Consider the following 15,522-nt stretch of genomic DNA (forward strand, 5'->3'; position numbering starts at 1 on the left):
GAGAAAGGTTTTGGCTTATTTAAGGCATTATGTTTTGTCCATAATATTTATAAAAATATTTAATATTGTTTATTTTAGATTTGTATACACTACCGTTCAAATTTTTAGTGTCAGTAAGATTATAAAAAAAAAAATTAAGTTTTATTCAGCAAGGATGCATTAAATTGTTTTTAAAAATCCAATTAACCTTTATTCAGCAAGTATGTATTAAGTGTATAAAACTTTGTTACAAACGATTTCTGTTTAAAATAAATTCTGTGATCATTTTAAAAAATCCTGCAATGTATCATGGTTTTCACATAAAAAATGTTTTATGTTTATACCATTTGAAAATATAATAAACCATAAATTAGTTTTTAATTTTAATATTTCACAATATTACTGATTTTATTATATTTATGAACAAATAAATGTAGCCTTAATAAGCATAAGTGAATTGCAAAATCAATGTTACCAACAATTTATATATATATTTTATTAAAGACTTAAAAACTATGTATATATACAGTGTGTGTGTGTGTATTTATATGTATATATATATACACATATATATGTATTTATGTGTGTGTGTATATATATATAAAATGCATATTTTTTACTTTTCAAATATATTACCTTATTGTTTTATTCATTTTGTGAATTGCGTAAATTTAAGCTTTTCCAACAATCAGTTCCAAGAAGCTTAATATGTACAGTGTGTTCCCTCTAATGTGGTCTTGTGGTCATTTATATGAAGTCCTCTGAGGTATTAATTCAGAACTATCACATTTGTAATCTAGCAGTCACTGGCTTGCCAATGTAATTTAATTGTGAAGCAAGTTGGGACAGTACAGAAATGTGCAAAATATAAAGTGAGAAAAAAAACACAAAAGACCTTAATACATTTAGTCAGTAATTTAATTTCCTTAGAGGAGTGGAACAACTGAACTGATGAAGCCCACAGTGTACTTCGATTTAAAAGTAGGTCTTAAAAACTGTATGCACTACAGGCAGCAAAATCCAAGTCATATTAGAACACATACAGTGAATGTACTGGTAAAGCTTGTGTTTTATCTGAACAAGAAGTCTTTGTAGTTGGATGAATCTGTCTTAATTGTAATTTTTTATATTATCAAGAAAAAATATATATGATTGTTTCCATTTTTAGCTTTTTTAAACCTCTTAATCTGTGTAGTTTCTCTTCTGGTTGTATAAAAGGAACACAGGTTTAAAAAATGGTTAAAAAGAAATATCCCTGGATTTTGACGTTGTAAAAGACTTGTACTAAATTATTTACATGGGAGAATGTACTGCCCCACAGGACCAAAGCGACAAGCCACAAAACAGAACAAAGAGAGAGTACATTTCAGCACCTTTAAAGCATCATAAACCAGCAGATTCAGTGATTACATCCCACATGCTTTGCTGGGAATATTAAAATGATATAAAAATACTCATCAGTAGTATGTGCACTGAGAGCATGCACATCATGCATGTGCATATATGAGCTGCCATTGATGATTGAAGTACACTTCTCCAAACAATAAAAGATATGAAACATGAAAAATAAATAAATACGTACATTAAAGAAACATATACATAACAAAGCTCATTTCATGAAGTCTGAAAAGTGTTTTAAAGACTTTGAAAACAATGAACTTTAATCAATATTGAGGAAAGCTTATATAACTACACAATGAAAACTCTAGTGAGAGAGCAAACTTATTAGTTATTCATGGCATTGCACTCATACACAAATAAGTTACTACTAAAATAGTTGCATGTCAAGGAAAATTAAAATGTACTCACCCTCAGGCCATCCAAGATGTAGAGTTTGTTTCTTCATCAGAACAGATCTGGAGAAATTTAGCATTACATCACTTTCTCATCACTGCATTCTCTGCAGTGAATGGGTGCCGTCAGAATGAGAGTGCAAACAGCTGCTAAAAACATCACAATAATCCACAAGTAACAAACATGACTCCAGACCATCAATTAATGTCTTGTGCATCGAAAAGCTGCATGTTTGTAATATATTTAACTTCAAATATGAGTCCTCTATCCATAATATTTCTTTCTCCAGTGAAAAGGTCAGAGAAAAATATGCACAGATCAAGTAGCTTTTAAGCAAAAACAGTCCAAAACAGTTCTAAACAAATATGTTGATGGATTTTGATGTGAAAGGACAACAGGGGATGGACTTTTACACTAAATTGAACATTTTTATGAATAGAGGACACATATTTTAGCTGGTTTTAATTTAAAATGCCTAAATTATATATTTCTTGCAAACACACAGCTTTTTGCAGCTTCACAAGACATTCATTGATGGATTGGAGTCATGCGGATTACTTGTGGATTATTGTGATATTTTTAACAGCTGTTTGAACTCTCATTCTGATGGCACCCATTCACTGCAGAGGATCCATTGGTGAGCAAGTGACATCCTAAATTTTGATGAAGAAACCAACTCATCTACATCTTGGATGGCCTGAAGGTGAATAAACTTTCACCACATTTTCATTTTTGGGTGAATGATTCTTTTAAAATGCAAAGTTTCTACAAGGTTTTGGAGTCTTACCGCACAAATTGCGCTGCAGCTTTGGAGATAATGCATATAATCAGCATCCAAGTTTCCGAAGAGGTGAAAATTTGATAAATATGCTCGTTTCTACCTAGACATAACCAGCATCGCCCTCCGCGATTTGTATCTCGAGGAAAAATAAATATCCTGGTAACATAAGAAAAACGATAGCCAGATTGGAGCAAGACACCAGAGCTGGCCGCAAGTCAAAATCTGTAGAAACAACAACAACTAGAGAGCCAAGTTGTGGAGGTTTTGGAGTTTGATTTAGGTAACACAGTGAATGTACTGACAATGCAATAAGAAGAACCTGTAATTCCTTTCATGGGTCAGGATCCTCGGAATTATGGGTTCACTGCCAGTCTGTTCTCACTTACTAGAAAACAAAAAAAATGTCTCAATGGTTTTTGTACACAAAAATGGTTTTGAAGGCTGCAGTGACATATGGCTTTAGCAAGTACACAAGCAGCTCAAAGCCTCCTGTGGCTTGCAGAGAAAAATCAAAGGATTAATTTCCCTAAACGAATGCCACAACGAGTTAAAAACAGACCCCAAACCTCACGTCAAAACAAAACTGAGGTGACAAATGAAGTAGAGGAAACTGGGGAGTGACAAAAAGCATTTTTTTTCTAAAAGTATCAGTGTTTTGTTTTTGTTCAGAGCTTCATGTGTTAAAATAAAGATAATATACCTAAATTTAAAAAAAGTTATATTTATTAAGTGGTTCGCTGCTTCCTTTCGGAGAGCAGAAGATGAGCATTGCCCATTTGGTTCAGATAGGAAGTATGTCACTCTTCGTTCTCCTCATATGTGGTCTCATCAAAGGGCCGGTCCAATGAGGGAAGAACTTTGTGCCGCGAATACTTCAGCTGCAGCAGATCGCCTACTTCACTGATCACATCCAGCACCTGAAAACAATCATCATGCTCCATTACTTTCATGGTTACACATGTAAGTCATAACATGCTAATGCTGAGAAGCATCTGCCACCTACCATGCAGTACTTTAAAAGTTTGATATAATATAGTCGTGGCAATGCTAGATGCATTATTTATACTGCAATTGATTCCATACAGATTTCTGGTTCAAGTTACTATTAAATGCACAAAATGTCAATTATTAAGTACACTTGATCATTTTCAAAGACAATTAAGTCTATATGCACTAGGGCGGATTGATATATTTTATATTCCCCGAGTACTTAAGCAACACTGTAAAAAAAAAAACACAATTCGATTTGGTAAGTTCAGTGAATTGATTCAAAACTTTGATTCAATGATTCATTTGAACCATCACTCAAAAATGTCTCTGCTTGACATCTTTCACATATTGCAATGCTTCACCCCAAAATGTTGATAAATAGAGTTATTTCCATGCATATAAATAAAACTATTGAATATTAACATTCTTTTACATGTGTGTTCATTAGTCAAAAAGCATTTTTACTATCTGCATTAAACATTTTAAATCTACTTGTCAAAAATGTCTGTCTGGTTGAAATTATGGTTTCTCTGATTTTAAAATAAAAAATAAGTAGACAAAGCACAACACATTAAAATAAAATAGAGAACAAATACATAAATTATACATACATTTCACCAAAAGGCTAAAAAATATATTGACATTTTTTTCCATCCCTAAAACCTTCAGATTTTTATGTACTTTGTGCAATCTTTGTCATTTATCAATGGAAGAAATGCTAGCAAATATGTCAGAAGGTCACTGAATAAAATTTATTATTTTCATCTGGATCTGATACACAACTTAGAAGATAGCACCTTTTGTTTGAACCCACCCATTTTTCATGTTACCAAAAGTATTGGAACAGATAGAATTAACATAGATTAAAGTGAAGAAGACAGTTGCAAATCCTTTGCTTTCAATAACTGCATCAAGCCTGTGACCCATTGACATCACCAAACTTTTGCATTCTTCTTTTGTGATGCTTTTCCAGGCTTTCACTGCAGCCTCTTTCAGTTTTGAGGGGTTACTCCCTTCAGTCTCTTCTTTAGCAGGTAAAATGTATTCTCTACGGGGTTTAAGTGTGGAGATTGACTTGGCCAGTCTAAAACCTTCCACTTCTTGCCCCTGATGAACTCCTTTGTTGTTTTGGCACTATGTTTTGGGTCATTATCTTGCTGCATGATGAAGGATCTCCAAATCAGTTTGGTTGCATCTTTCTGTAAATTGTCAAACAAAATATTTCTGTAGACTTCTGAGTTAATTTTGCTGCTGCTGCCATCATGTGTTACATCATTAATGAAGATTAATGAGCCTGTCCCAGAAGAAGCGATGAAAGCCCAAGCCATTACATTACTTGTGTAATGTGTACTATAATGTACACCTGTGTACACTGTGTTTCAGATGAGCTTGTATGTTTGGGATCATGAGCAGATTCTTTCTTTCTCCAAACTTTAGCCTTTCCATCACTTTGGTCCATAAAATCAGTCCATAAAACCTTGTCCCAGAATTTTTGAGGCTCGTCTCCTATTCTTCTTGCTAATGAGTGGTTTGCATCTTCTGGTGTAGCCTCTGTACTTTTGTTCATGATGTCTTCTGCGAACAGTAGATTGCGATACCTTCACTCCTGTCCTCTGGAGGTTGTTGCTGATGTCACTAACAGTTGTTTTAGGGTCTTTCTTTACAGATGTCACAATGTTTCTGTCATCAACTGCAGATGTTTTCCTTGATCTACCCGTTTGAGGTGTGTTACTTAGTACACCAGTGGTTTCTTTCTTCCTCAGGAGATTCCAAATGGTTGTACTTGCTATTGCCAGTGTTTGTGCAATGGTTTGATTGATTTTTCATCTTCTCTCAGCTTCACAATTGCTCGTTTTTCACCCATAGACACCTCTCTGATTTTCATGTTGGTTACACGTCTAACTATAAATGCAGTCTGCACGGATCTGAAACTGAGCGCAGACATTCAGTGCTATTTATTGTTTGAATAATCAATTAATAGGACACACCAGGGCAACAAAACACACCTGTCAGTCACATGTTCCAATACTTTTGGTAACATGAAAAATGGGTGGTTCAAACAAATGTGCTATCTTCTAAGTTGTGTATCAGATCCAGATGAAAATACCTGTAAATAAAAGCTGAAATGTTAATCTCTAATCTCATATTCATCTTTTGATGTCAAGCCCAAATATTTACAATCTACAGCAAAAATAAAGGAATTGGCCTCACTGTTCCAATAATTTTGGAGGGCACTGTATATATACATACATACATACATATATAAAAAGATATGTAATAAATAATCACCAAAAAGCAACAAAAATACAGTGATATTGTTTTTCATTAAACTTCCCAGCTCTAAACACTTATTCACTTTGTACAATCTTAGTCATTCATTCCTGGAAGAAATGCAAGAAAATATTTCATAAAGACACTGAATAGAATAGAATAGGATAGAATCATTAAAGATATACACTAAATAAATCACCAAAAGGTGGCAAAAATATAGGGTGATGTAATTTTTTCATGAAACTGTCCAGCCCTAAAACTTTTGTTATGAAAAAAGAAAACATGTCAGAAGGACACTGAAAAATGTGTTGACGTGATAACTGGTCACATCAAAGTGCACAGTGTTTTCTTAAGCACGGGGAGGGGGGCTGACGGCCGGTGTGCTTTTCACCATAGTTAAATCAAAGCGTCCTTTGGGAGGCAGATTAAGATGCTCTTTGATCTGCTGCCAGTGCAGACCCCTGTGGCAGGCGCGGCTTATGAAAACCCCTCAACGGCGGCCTCAGTCGAGACCTGCATTAATTTATAGCACAGAACAGTTTGAGGAGGAACCTGGAATTCTTTAGACGGTGATTATTTTCAAACATAAAAGTTGTATCAGGTTTGAAGTACTGTATTTCAGAAGATTGATGGACAGGGGTTTGAACTTGACGTACAGAGATGACAGACGTTTCTGGTCTAATTCCTGTTGAAAGTCTTGCTTCTTGAAATGTAAAGCACATTTCAACCAAACTCACCCTATGGGGCTCTGTACTTCGACTTTGACATCAGTATGTCATGAAGGCTCATAGTTTTTTCCATTAAGTCAACATATTCCATTGCAAACACTAAAATTTATGGCATGAGAAACAAAGCCTAGTAAAAAGGGTACAATGCTGCTTTGAAGTGATCTAAATTATAGGATGTACTCGCTGTGGCGAGAAAACGAGTAGTTACCCTGTCCAGCATTTCCTTGGTGTGGGCAGCAGAGATACAGAAGCGGGCTCTGGACTCTATGATCGGCGTGGCTGGGAAGCCCACCACCACTACTCCAATGTTTCTCTTCAACATCTCCCGACCAAACGCCCTGGCAACACAGACACAACCTCATCAATTTTCAGGCGAGCATTTAAGAAGTTCTTTCCAAACTAAGCTTTCCCTTATTCGCTTGTTTTTGTTCTATTATGAGGAACTATTATGAATCTATTATGAGTGTAATCCATTTGGATTTATTTGGACGTTTATAGACATGAAACTGTCTCTTTGTCTTCAAGAGAAAGTCAAAAGTAACCTCACCTACAAATGGAAATTCAGTCATTATTTATTCACCCTCATGTCATTTTAAACCAGTATGTGGTTAAAAAACAAAACAAAAAAACCCCTGAAATCTTTAGTAATTGAAATAGGGGTGAAATAAAATAAAATGTGACCCTGGACCACAAAACTTAAGTACCACGGGTATATTTGTAGCAATAGCCAACAATACATTGTATGGGTCAAAATTATTCATTTTTATTTCATGCCAAAAATCACTAGGATATTGAGTAAAGATCATGTTCCATAAAGATATTTTGTAAATTTCATACCGTAAATATATCAAAACATAATTTTTGATTAGTACTATGCATTGCTAAGGACATCATTTTGACAACTTTAAAGGCGATTTTCTCAATATTTAGATATTTTTGCACCCTCAGATTCAAGATATTCAAATAGTTGTATCTCGACCAAATATTGTCCTATCCTAACACACCATACATCAATGGAAAGCTTATTTATTCAGCTTTCATGTGATGTATAAATTAAAAAAAAAATGACCCTTGACTGGTTTTGTTGTCCAGGGACACAAATATAAATATTACATAAAAAAAAAAAAAAAAAAACCTTTGAAAAAATCCACAAAAATTTGACATGTTGTCCTGGCAACTAACTGAAACCAAGCTTTTGAAACTAAAACCAAGTTATTGAAACTAAAACTGAAATCAAAATTAATTAGAGATATCATATTAGATAATTAAAATGGCAAATGCACAGAAAATACTAAAACTGTGTAAAATTAAATGTAAATCAGAGACATAACAAAATAAATGGTCTTATAATTGTGAGTTGCAAGATTAAAAAATGATCTTAAAATTTAGTCTAAAAAGTGCATTAAAATTTTTAATGAAAACTGAAAATATAAAAATATAAGCCAATTCAAAATATTAATAAAATATAATTATAATTCCATAATAGTATATAAATAATATTAAAATAACACTAGAACACCATGGAAGAATGCTGTAAAGGATTAATAAAGTACTAGCAAAATGTGTGCATTTTATTCTTTAACTTTGGAAATCTGAGGAACAGACTTAAATTCAAATCATTGACTCAAGTCAAATCATACATTTTATTTGATTTTCAGAGCTGCATACTGAGCTATCATGAGGCTTTAAAACACTTGCAATATAGTGCAAAAGCTGTACAGACTTATTGTTTTTTAGGTGAATTTCTTTGTGGGATTATTGTATATGGGATTTTTGTGTGAACTGCTTCTTTAATATGTAGGATATTAGCATGCATGAGTATACTGAGAGATTGAAAAGAGAGAGAAAATAAAAAAGACTAACCCGATTTTGGCGGGCATGTAGAGCATCATGGGTACCACAGGTGAGTCATTGTTGCCATAGATGATGAATCCCATCTCCCGCAGTCTCCTACGGAAATAGACTGTGTTTTCAGCCAACCGCTGGATACGTGAACGGCCTGAAACCAAGAAACACAAACCATTAAGCTCAAGTTTTCAGAAAAAAAGAAAAAAAGAAAAAAAAAAAAGTGATTCTGTCATCTGGCACTCCGCATCTTTTTCCACAGCCTTTCATGCGATCAGACAATTAAAATTCACAAAGTCACAAAACTCTTTACTTCAGATACTAGGAAAGTCAACCACCTGAGCTATAAACTTTATACTTAAACCTCCATGATCGGTAGATCTAAAAACTGTTCAAGAAGAAATATTTAATACCTGCTGATTTTATATACCACATTTTAACTTTCCCTTGTCATATCACCAAAGCACATGCCCTTCGTACATAGAAAAAAAGTATCAGATGTTTATTTTCTATGCATCCAAAGTGCACAATTCAGATCCATCAAAGCTTGACGTCTAATGGCAGAAAGATTTTAATCAGCTGGCTAAACAAAACCCTGGTGCTGCAGGTTACAGAAGCCTGCAACAATCCACTGTGATTGGTGCGGAAGAATGAGAATTATACTCCAAACAATCATGGTTCCAATAATCCTGACAAAAACAGGAAAATTAGTGTCTTGATTTTTCAGCAGCTCCCTCTTTAAGCGGGACGTATGTTCCCTGGGGTAGGATTGCTTAGCGATCCACGTCAATGGAGCTCTTAAAACACTCAGTCCACCGCAGTGATCTGAGAGCCACGCTAAAGTCTTACGTTTCTGAAAGCCTCGGTTCTGCTTCGTCAAACATTCCACGCATGCTAAAAGCTTGAACAGAGGAATTTCCTGCTCTGTGACAATGTCTCACCCCTGTGTCATCCAGACGCCAAAAATCTAGCAATTGTCATACTTGCCATGCCTGCAGGGTGATAAAACTACAAGATCCTGAAAAGTTGCTGTACTGTTATGAATTGACATTCTGTCTGGCCTTGTAATAGTCTGCTTTTTAGTGGTTTTGCAAAACAAGGGTTATAAAGAAAGAAGGGATCCCAAGGTTGAACAAATCAGCCTGGTCTGTATGACGGGGCTATTGAGATTCCATCTGATGAGCCCTTGTGAAAGGAGACTTGACTGGCAGTGAAACTGGACTCCTTCCTCAATCCCCCTATGTAAATTGGCCAATGACAGATAAAGCAGGTTCTATGAGTCATGACCGGGTCAGCCACTCCGTGGTAAGGAAATTAAGCCTGGCCAACGTGTAACGTTAAACACACTGGAAGCACAGTTGTATTTGTGGTGATTCCCATTGGTCCCTTACCCAACTAAAATAGCACTATGAACTGTGGCAGCAGTTCTCTAAATGTTCATATCAAACCTTTTAAATTCTGTCATCATTTAGTCACCCTCATGTCATTTCAATCCTGCATGACTTACTTTCTTCAGTGGGACACCAAAGAAAACATTTTGAAAAATGTTTCAAGTTTTACAAGTCATTGGGACTCAAAACTACACTGGACAACACTGACCATCATTGAATGAGCAAGAAATTGTGAAAGAAAAAATTGTGTGTGTTCTACAGAATATTGATGTCATTAATATCATATTTTGATTCATGAAAATTCAGCTTTGCATTCAGGAATAGATTTAAATGTACAATATAATATTGTAATAGTACTGTCTTTACTGTACTTTTGATCAAATAAATGCAGCCTTGGTGAGCATAAGATACTTCTTTCAAAAACATTTTTTTAACTGACTCCAAACTTTTGAACTGCAGTGCGTATTTATACATTTTAAGCAATTTATTCAATGCTAAACTTTTTCAGTTTAGAAGCTCTTGAAATTCTTAATCTAGTTTGATGCCCAAATTGAGCATAAAGATTTAAAAAGGCAATTAGATATTCAAAACGAAACATGTGGAATAACAGAACAGAACACATTTCAGCAGCAACAAGAAGCTGACTTGCTCAGAAAGACGAGGAGTTAAATCGAGGCAATTTTGTTTGACAGCCCTAACAATTAAGGAACCTGTAGAGGATCTAATGAATAGCTATAGAGAATTGATCAACGACACAAACAGCTCAGGTGAACAACGCTATGAAAACGAGCATCTTAAAGCAATAGCCATTAACGGAGGTTCAAGCTGCCCAACATTGGGCCATTGAGGTAGCGAGCCAGGGCCGTAGGGCCTTGGGGAGGGCGAGTGCACCGAGGTGGAGCATGAGTCTCCAAAGTAAATCTTTCTGGGGTACCTTTTCAACAGCTAGTTTCACAACGCACACCCCCACTAACTTCTTCCAGACCCAGTTGGAGGATCTGGAGAGAGAGCGAGAGAGAGGCAGCGAAAGGGACCAAAAGAGCTTCCAGATGTGGGGACTGTTTCCCTTTTTTGAAACGCCAGTTCCTCCTCTCTTCCTTTTCATCTGAAGGGAGGAGATAAGTAAAAGCACCAGGAGTTGAGGGCGGCCGATGTGCCGAAAGCCTCCTCGCCCCTTACGAGGACCTCTCTGGAGAAGGGCAACAGGAAGCAAAGCAGCTCCTTCCAGGCTCAAATCTGTGGCCTCAATCATTCATGGGCTGCAATGGCGTTCCCTAGCTAGCAGCTGTCCTGAAGCTGAAGTCCAGGATTTTACACCCGTTTATGGGTTGATTCATTTCACAGTCATCCACGTTCACTCTTCTGATCAGTAACATCATTTTTCCTGTGAATTCAAGAGATGTTTTACATTTACACTAGCATTCCAATTTGGGGCCAGTTAGATTTTCGTTTTAAAGAAAATAAAACTTGTATTTAGCAAGGACACATTAAACTAGTCAAAAGTAATAGACATTTATATTTAAGTTACAAAAGATTTATATTTCAAATAAATGCTGCTCTTTTGAAGTTTCTATTCATCAAATAATTCAGAATTTGTTTCCACAAAAACTGTTTTCAACATTGATAATAAGAAAAGTTTCTTGAGCAGCAAATCAGCATATTAGAATGATTTCTGAAGGATCATGTGACACTGAAGACTGGAGTAATGATGCTGAAAATTCAGCTTTGCATTCAGGAATAGATTTAAATTTACAATATAATATTGTAATAGTACTGTCTTTACTGTACTTTTGATCAAATAAATGCAGGCTTGGTGAGAAACGTATCTACTTATTTCATTAAAAGAACAAAAAAGAACATTAAAAAAAGAAGTCTTAAAGGCACCAAACTTTTAAACTGTAAAACACATCCTATAAAATCTTTTAATTCTTATAAAAATATCATTGCTTGCTTTACATGAAGGATTTCAATCACATGTTGTTCATTTAAAAGCTAAATTTAAAGTCCAACAACAAATAGCTAACATTATTGTGCTGTAAGGGAAAGATTTTACAATGGAACACACTGGTTAAAGGTCCTATATCTCGTCATTTTCACAACTCTCAAAACTGTTTTGATCTACTGAAAGTTTTTTTTTTAAAAGACGTGACATCAGCTGAACATTCAGCATGTTGTTAAACAACAGTGCACTCTAAAAAAAATGCTGGGTTAAATACAATCCAGCGCTGGGTATTATATGGACAAACCCATGCGGTTGGGTTGTTTTCAACAAACATTTGGGTTAAGGGCAGTAACCCAAACTCTGGGTCAAAACAACCCAATTGCTGGGTTTGTCCATATTTAACCCAGCATTTTTTAGAGCGTATGAAAAGGAAGTGAGGAGGAATTCTCTACTTCAATCCCTCACAGCCTAATTTTAATTCCTGTCAAAAATTAAATATGGTGCTACCATGTATAATGCCTATAAGCCAATAATGAAACCCATTGTCAGTGTTGGGGAAAGTTACTTTTAAAAGTAATGCATTACAAAATCGCTTTACTCCCTAAAAAAGTAACTAATTACATTACTTCGTTACTTTTATGGAAAGTAATGCGTTACGTTACTTTTGAGCTACTTTTTTAAATCTGGAAAGGGCTTTCTTGTTTGTTTTTAATATAAAAAAAGTCTACAAATGTAAAAGCCCTTTTCACAACAAAAGTGAAATGAATACACCTCAGTCTGAAGGAAATGTAAATTCACGTCTGTAAAGTAGAGGGCGTAGCTCAAACAATTCGCATGAAGAATATGACGCAGGAGAAGAAAGTTCAACACTATTCAGCAATAACAAAAATGAAACACAAATGTGTCATTTTTGCTTAGTATGGTTGAACTGGATCACAAATGTCAGTAAATGCATGGGAAACAAAGTAACTTACTTATTTGAAAAAGTACCTCAGATATTTCCTTCTAAATTCAAAAGTAATGCGTTACTTTACTAGTTACTTGTTACTTGTAATGCGTTACCCCCAACACTGCCCACTGTTGAGTTTCAGTAACAATGAGATGTTGCAGCTCTAGTTGTTGATTGATGGATGCTAGTTAAGGTAGGTCAGTTGGTTTAAATACTTGCAAAACAATGGAAGTGTCAAAGAAACAGAAGCACATCACCACATCTGGAATAACAATCCATTACCCTGCTTTAAGGGGGGTGTGGGTAAACACATTCTTACACCTAAAACATGTGTATCTGCCCTCTCTCACAGAGCAAGTCAACACCTCAAGACAAAGATGAATGTCCAGTGTTTGTCAAGTCCGCCTGTGTGTACAGAGAAGTATCCAGACTTAACAATGAGATCAGGTTTGCTCATCACCACACACCACAGAAAAATAAAAATGCCAACTTGTGTAACTACTGTGATTTACGAGACAAAATCTTTCGAATTCTCATATTTTTTGCTCATTTTCCCCTGAGAATGAGCAAGGCCAGGAATATTTCTTATCTGCTTGTTTGTGTGGGGACGCCAGGAGTTTTGGATGGTTTGAAAGCCAGATCTGATCAAAAGAAAACTTTATTTCCCTTCAGGCCAAGGACACATCGGACTGTGAAAGCATCTGCATCTGTATTCAGAAACAATAAATGAATTGAAAATGTAGGCCAGACCAGGAAAAACCTCATTGACCTTAAAAAAAAAAAAAAAAAAAAAAAGACTTGAGTTTTTAATTTGCTTGTTTTTCCAGTAAAAATGTCTAAAAATCCTTAAAACAAGATCATATTTTATGCACTGTTGCTTCAAGTAATTTTAAGAGTTGTTTTAATAGACTGTATTTTGAATAAGTGTTTTTAACTTATTTATACTTAGTTAAATCTGCCAGTGCAATTAAATAGAATACAATTGTATTAAATATTAAAGATACACTCTCTAAAAAAAACAAGTCTTATTTTTGTACACAGTGTTGTTTCTCAGCTAAACTGATCTTGTTTTAAGGATTCTAAGGATTTTAACTGGAAAATATGGAATAACTAGACTTTTTTTATTGCAGTGTGCATGGAGGAAAAATACAAACAAACCATTCGATGAAATGAAAACTAATGAAATAACTTCTACATAATAGTCATCCTGATGATGCAATCGGCTTGTCACTGACTAAAATTACCCAAGTACAGTGAACATCCAAGTATGACATCCAAAGCAAGCTTGGCAAATGAAAGTAGGTGTCAAACTGCCTTCAAGAACTATTGAAACCATTTAATATTGCATAAGATAGAAAAGTGGAATTGAAATCTGTTGTTTTGCCACAACAGAAATGAAATGACACTTTATGAAAGAATATAAATTGTAAACCTGGCAGTAAATGAGTGCTGGAGGCAATTTGTTCACACTGAAGTCACTTGTCAGATCAATACAGTGCTGCAGGCTTCAAATCAAACATGTGGGTAAAACAGAGCAGATCAAGCGTGGCTGGAGTTGGATGCATAATCTGAGAATGACAGGACCAAAGAAAGCAGGGACGAATGAGTTTCAGTTCCCATGAAGATACACAGGGTGTCTCCCAGTTGACCTTTGCTTGATTAGTTTTCTTTGTGCATCAACCCCCAACAAACCCACACAAACACTCTGATTGTTCAGGTCCACCTTTGTTCTCACTCTTAGATGCTCCAATATCAGTTAATCTAAATAAATGTAATCGGTTAATCAGTAACCTGTTATTACTGCATGCATCTAAAAGCTCCAAATGCACTCAAATACTTTTGCACAGCAATTCTTTGTAGTTCTGGATAATTACTGAATTTGTGTGCATGTGAAGAATGTTACATAAATGATTGGTTTTTGATACAAAATTCCTCCCAAAAAAAATCCAAAATTAGTCAAAGGCACTAATTTAAAATAACAGAGATGTATATTAATGTTATATTTATATTTTCTTATTTTAATTTAGAATTTTTAATGATCGTAACTTTTCAATAATTATTTTCTAGTCTGTTCTCGATTGGTTGGGAAGAGACTAAAATACTGGGGGGAAAAAATAGTCTCTCTCTAATTAATTTCATTTGTTCTATAAAATAAAAATAATTATATAAAAAAGCACCTTATTAATCCCAAACAAGAGCTGGATCATCTCATAGGTCAAGAGGTTTTTTTTTTTTTTTTGCATCAGTGTGGGATGCTGGTGAAAGTCAGGAAGTCCATTAGCAGGTGAATGAGAAGAGAAAAGTCTCTGGGAGACAGCAAGATGTTCTCAGGAGACATCTTTAAGGATGATGGAAACAATAAGTCTTTGTAAGGAGATGAAAATAGCCCTTAGCCAAGCAAAGTAATACTCATATTAGTCATATTGAGCACTTCACCTGGACCCGGCGGACCGGTAGAGCCTGTTTGTTGTAGCTGCCAGCGTTGACTGAGTGGCAGGGGGAAAACAGGCAGTTTGGTGGGTCTAACCAAAGGGCCAGATCACACTAGTTACATGGGTAATTGTTAACACATTTCTGAGGTTTAAACTCTGAGCTAAATATTTTACCTGGACGGAGTCGGTGTACAGCTGTTGAACTAATCAGTCTCATTTCATGAGCGCTGGGAAATTGTATGAAGAAAAATCTCACATCGACAGATCTTTTTTTCCCTCCTCGTCTCACTTCAAAGTGATCCTTGAGAAATACTTATTTCAATTTCTGGGCCAAGTTTATCCAGAGCGCACAGAGCAAACAAACATAAAGATTGTATTTTCACAGTGAAATAAAACAGCCAATAAAGCAAAGACAAGAAC

General features: G+C 35.3%; 1 protein-coding gene across 1 annotated transcript in view; it reads right to left on the reverse strand.

The window, feature by feature from the left end:
- Window positions 1–880: 880 nt before the first annotated feature.
- Window positions 881–15,522, reverse strand: part of LOC306886086 (serine palmitoyltransferase 2-like) — a 31,457-nt gene continuing 16,815 nt past the window's right edge. The window contains exons 10-12 of the mRNA XM_079442962.1: window positions 8,407–8,542; window positions 6,752–6,881; window positions 881–3,471 (exon numbers count right to left, since the gene is read on the reverse strand). Coding sequence (XP_079299088.1) covers window positions 3,352–3,471; window positions 6,752–6,881; window positions 8,407–8,542 — 386 coding nt within the window. The 3' untranslated portion in view covers window positions 881–3,351. The remainder of the gene's footprint in view (window positions 3,472–6,751; window positions 6,882–8,406; window positions 8,543–15,522) is intronic.

This window comes from Barbus barbus, assembly GCF_936440315.1.
Source record: "Barbus barbus genome assembly, chromosome: 20".
In the NCBI taxonomy this organism is placed as follows: Eukaryota; Metazoa; Chordata; class Actinopteri; order Cypriniformes; family Cyprinidae; genus Barbus; species Barbus barbus.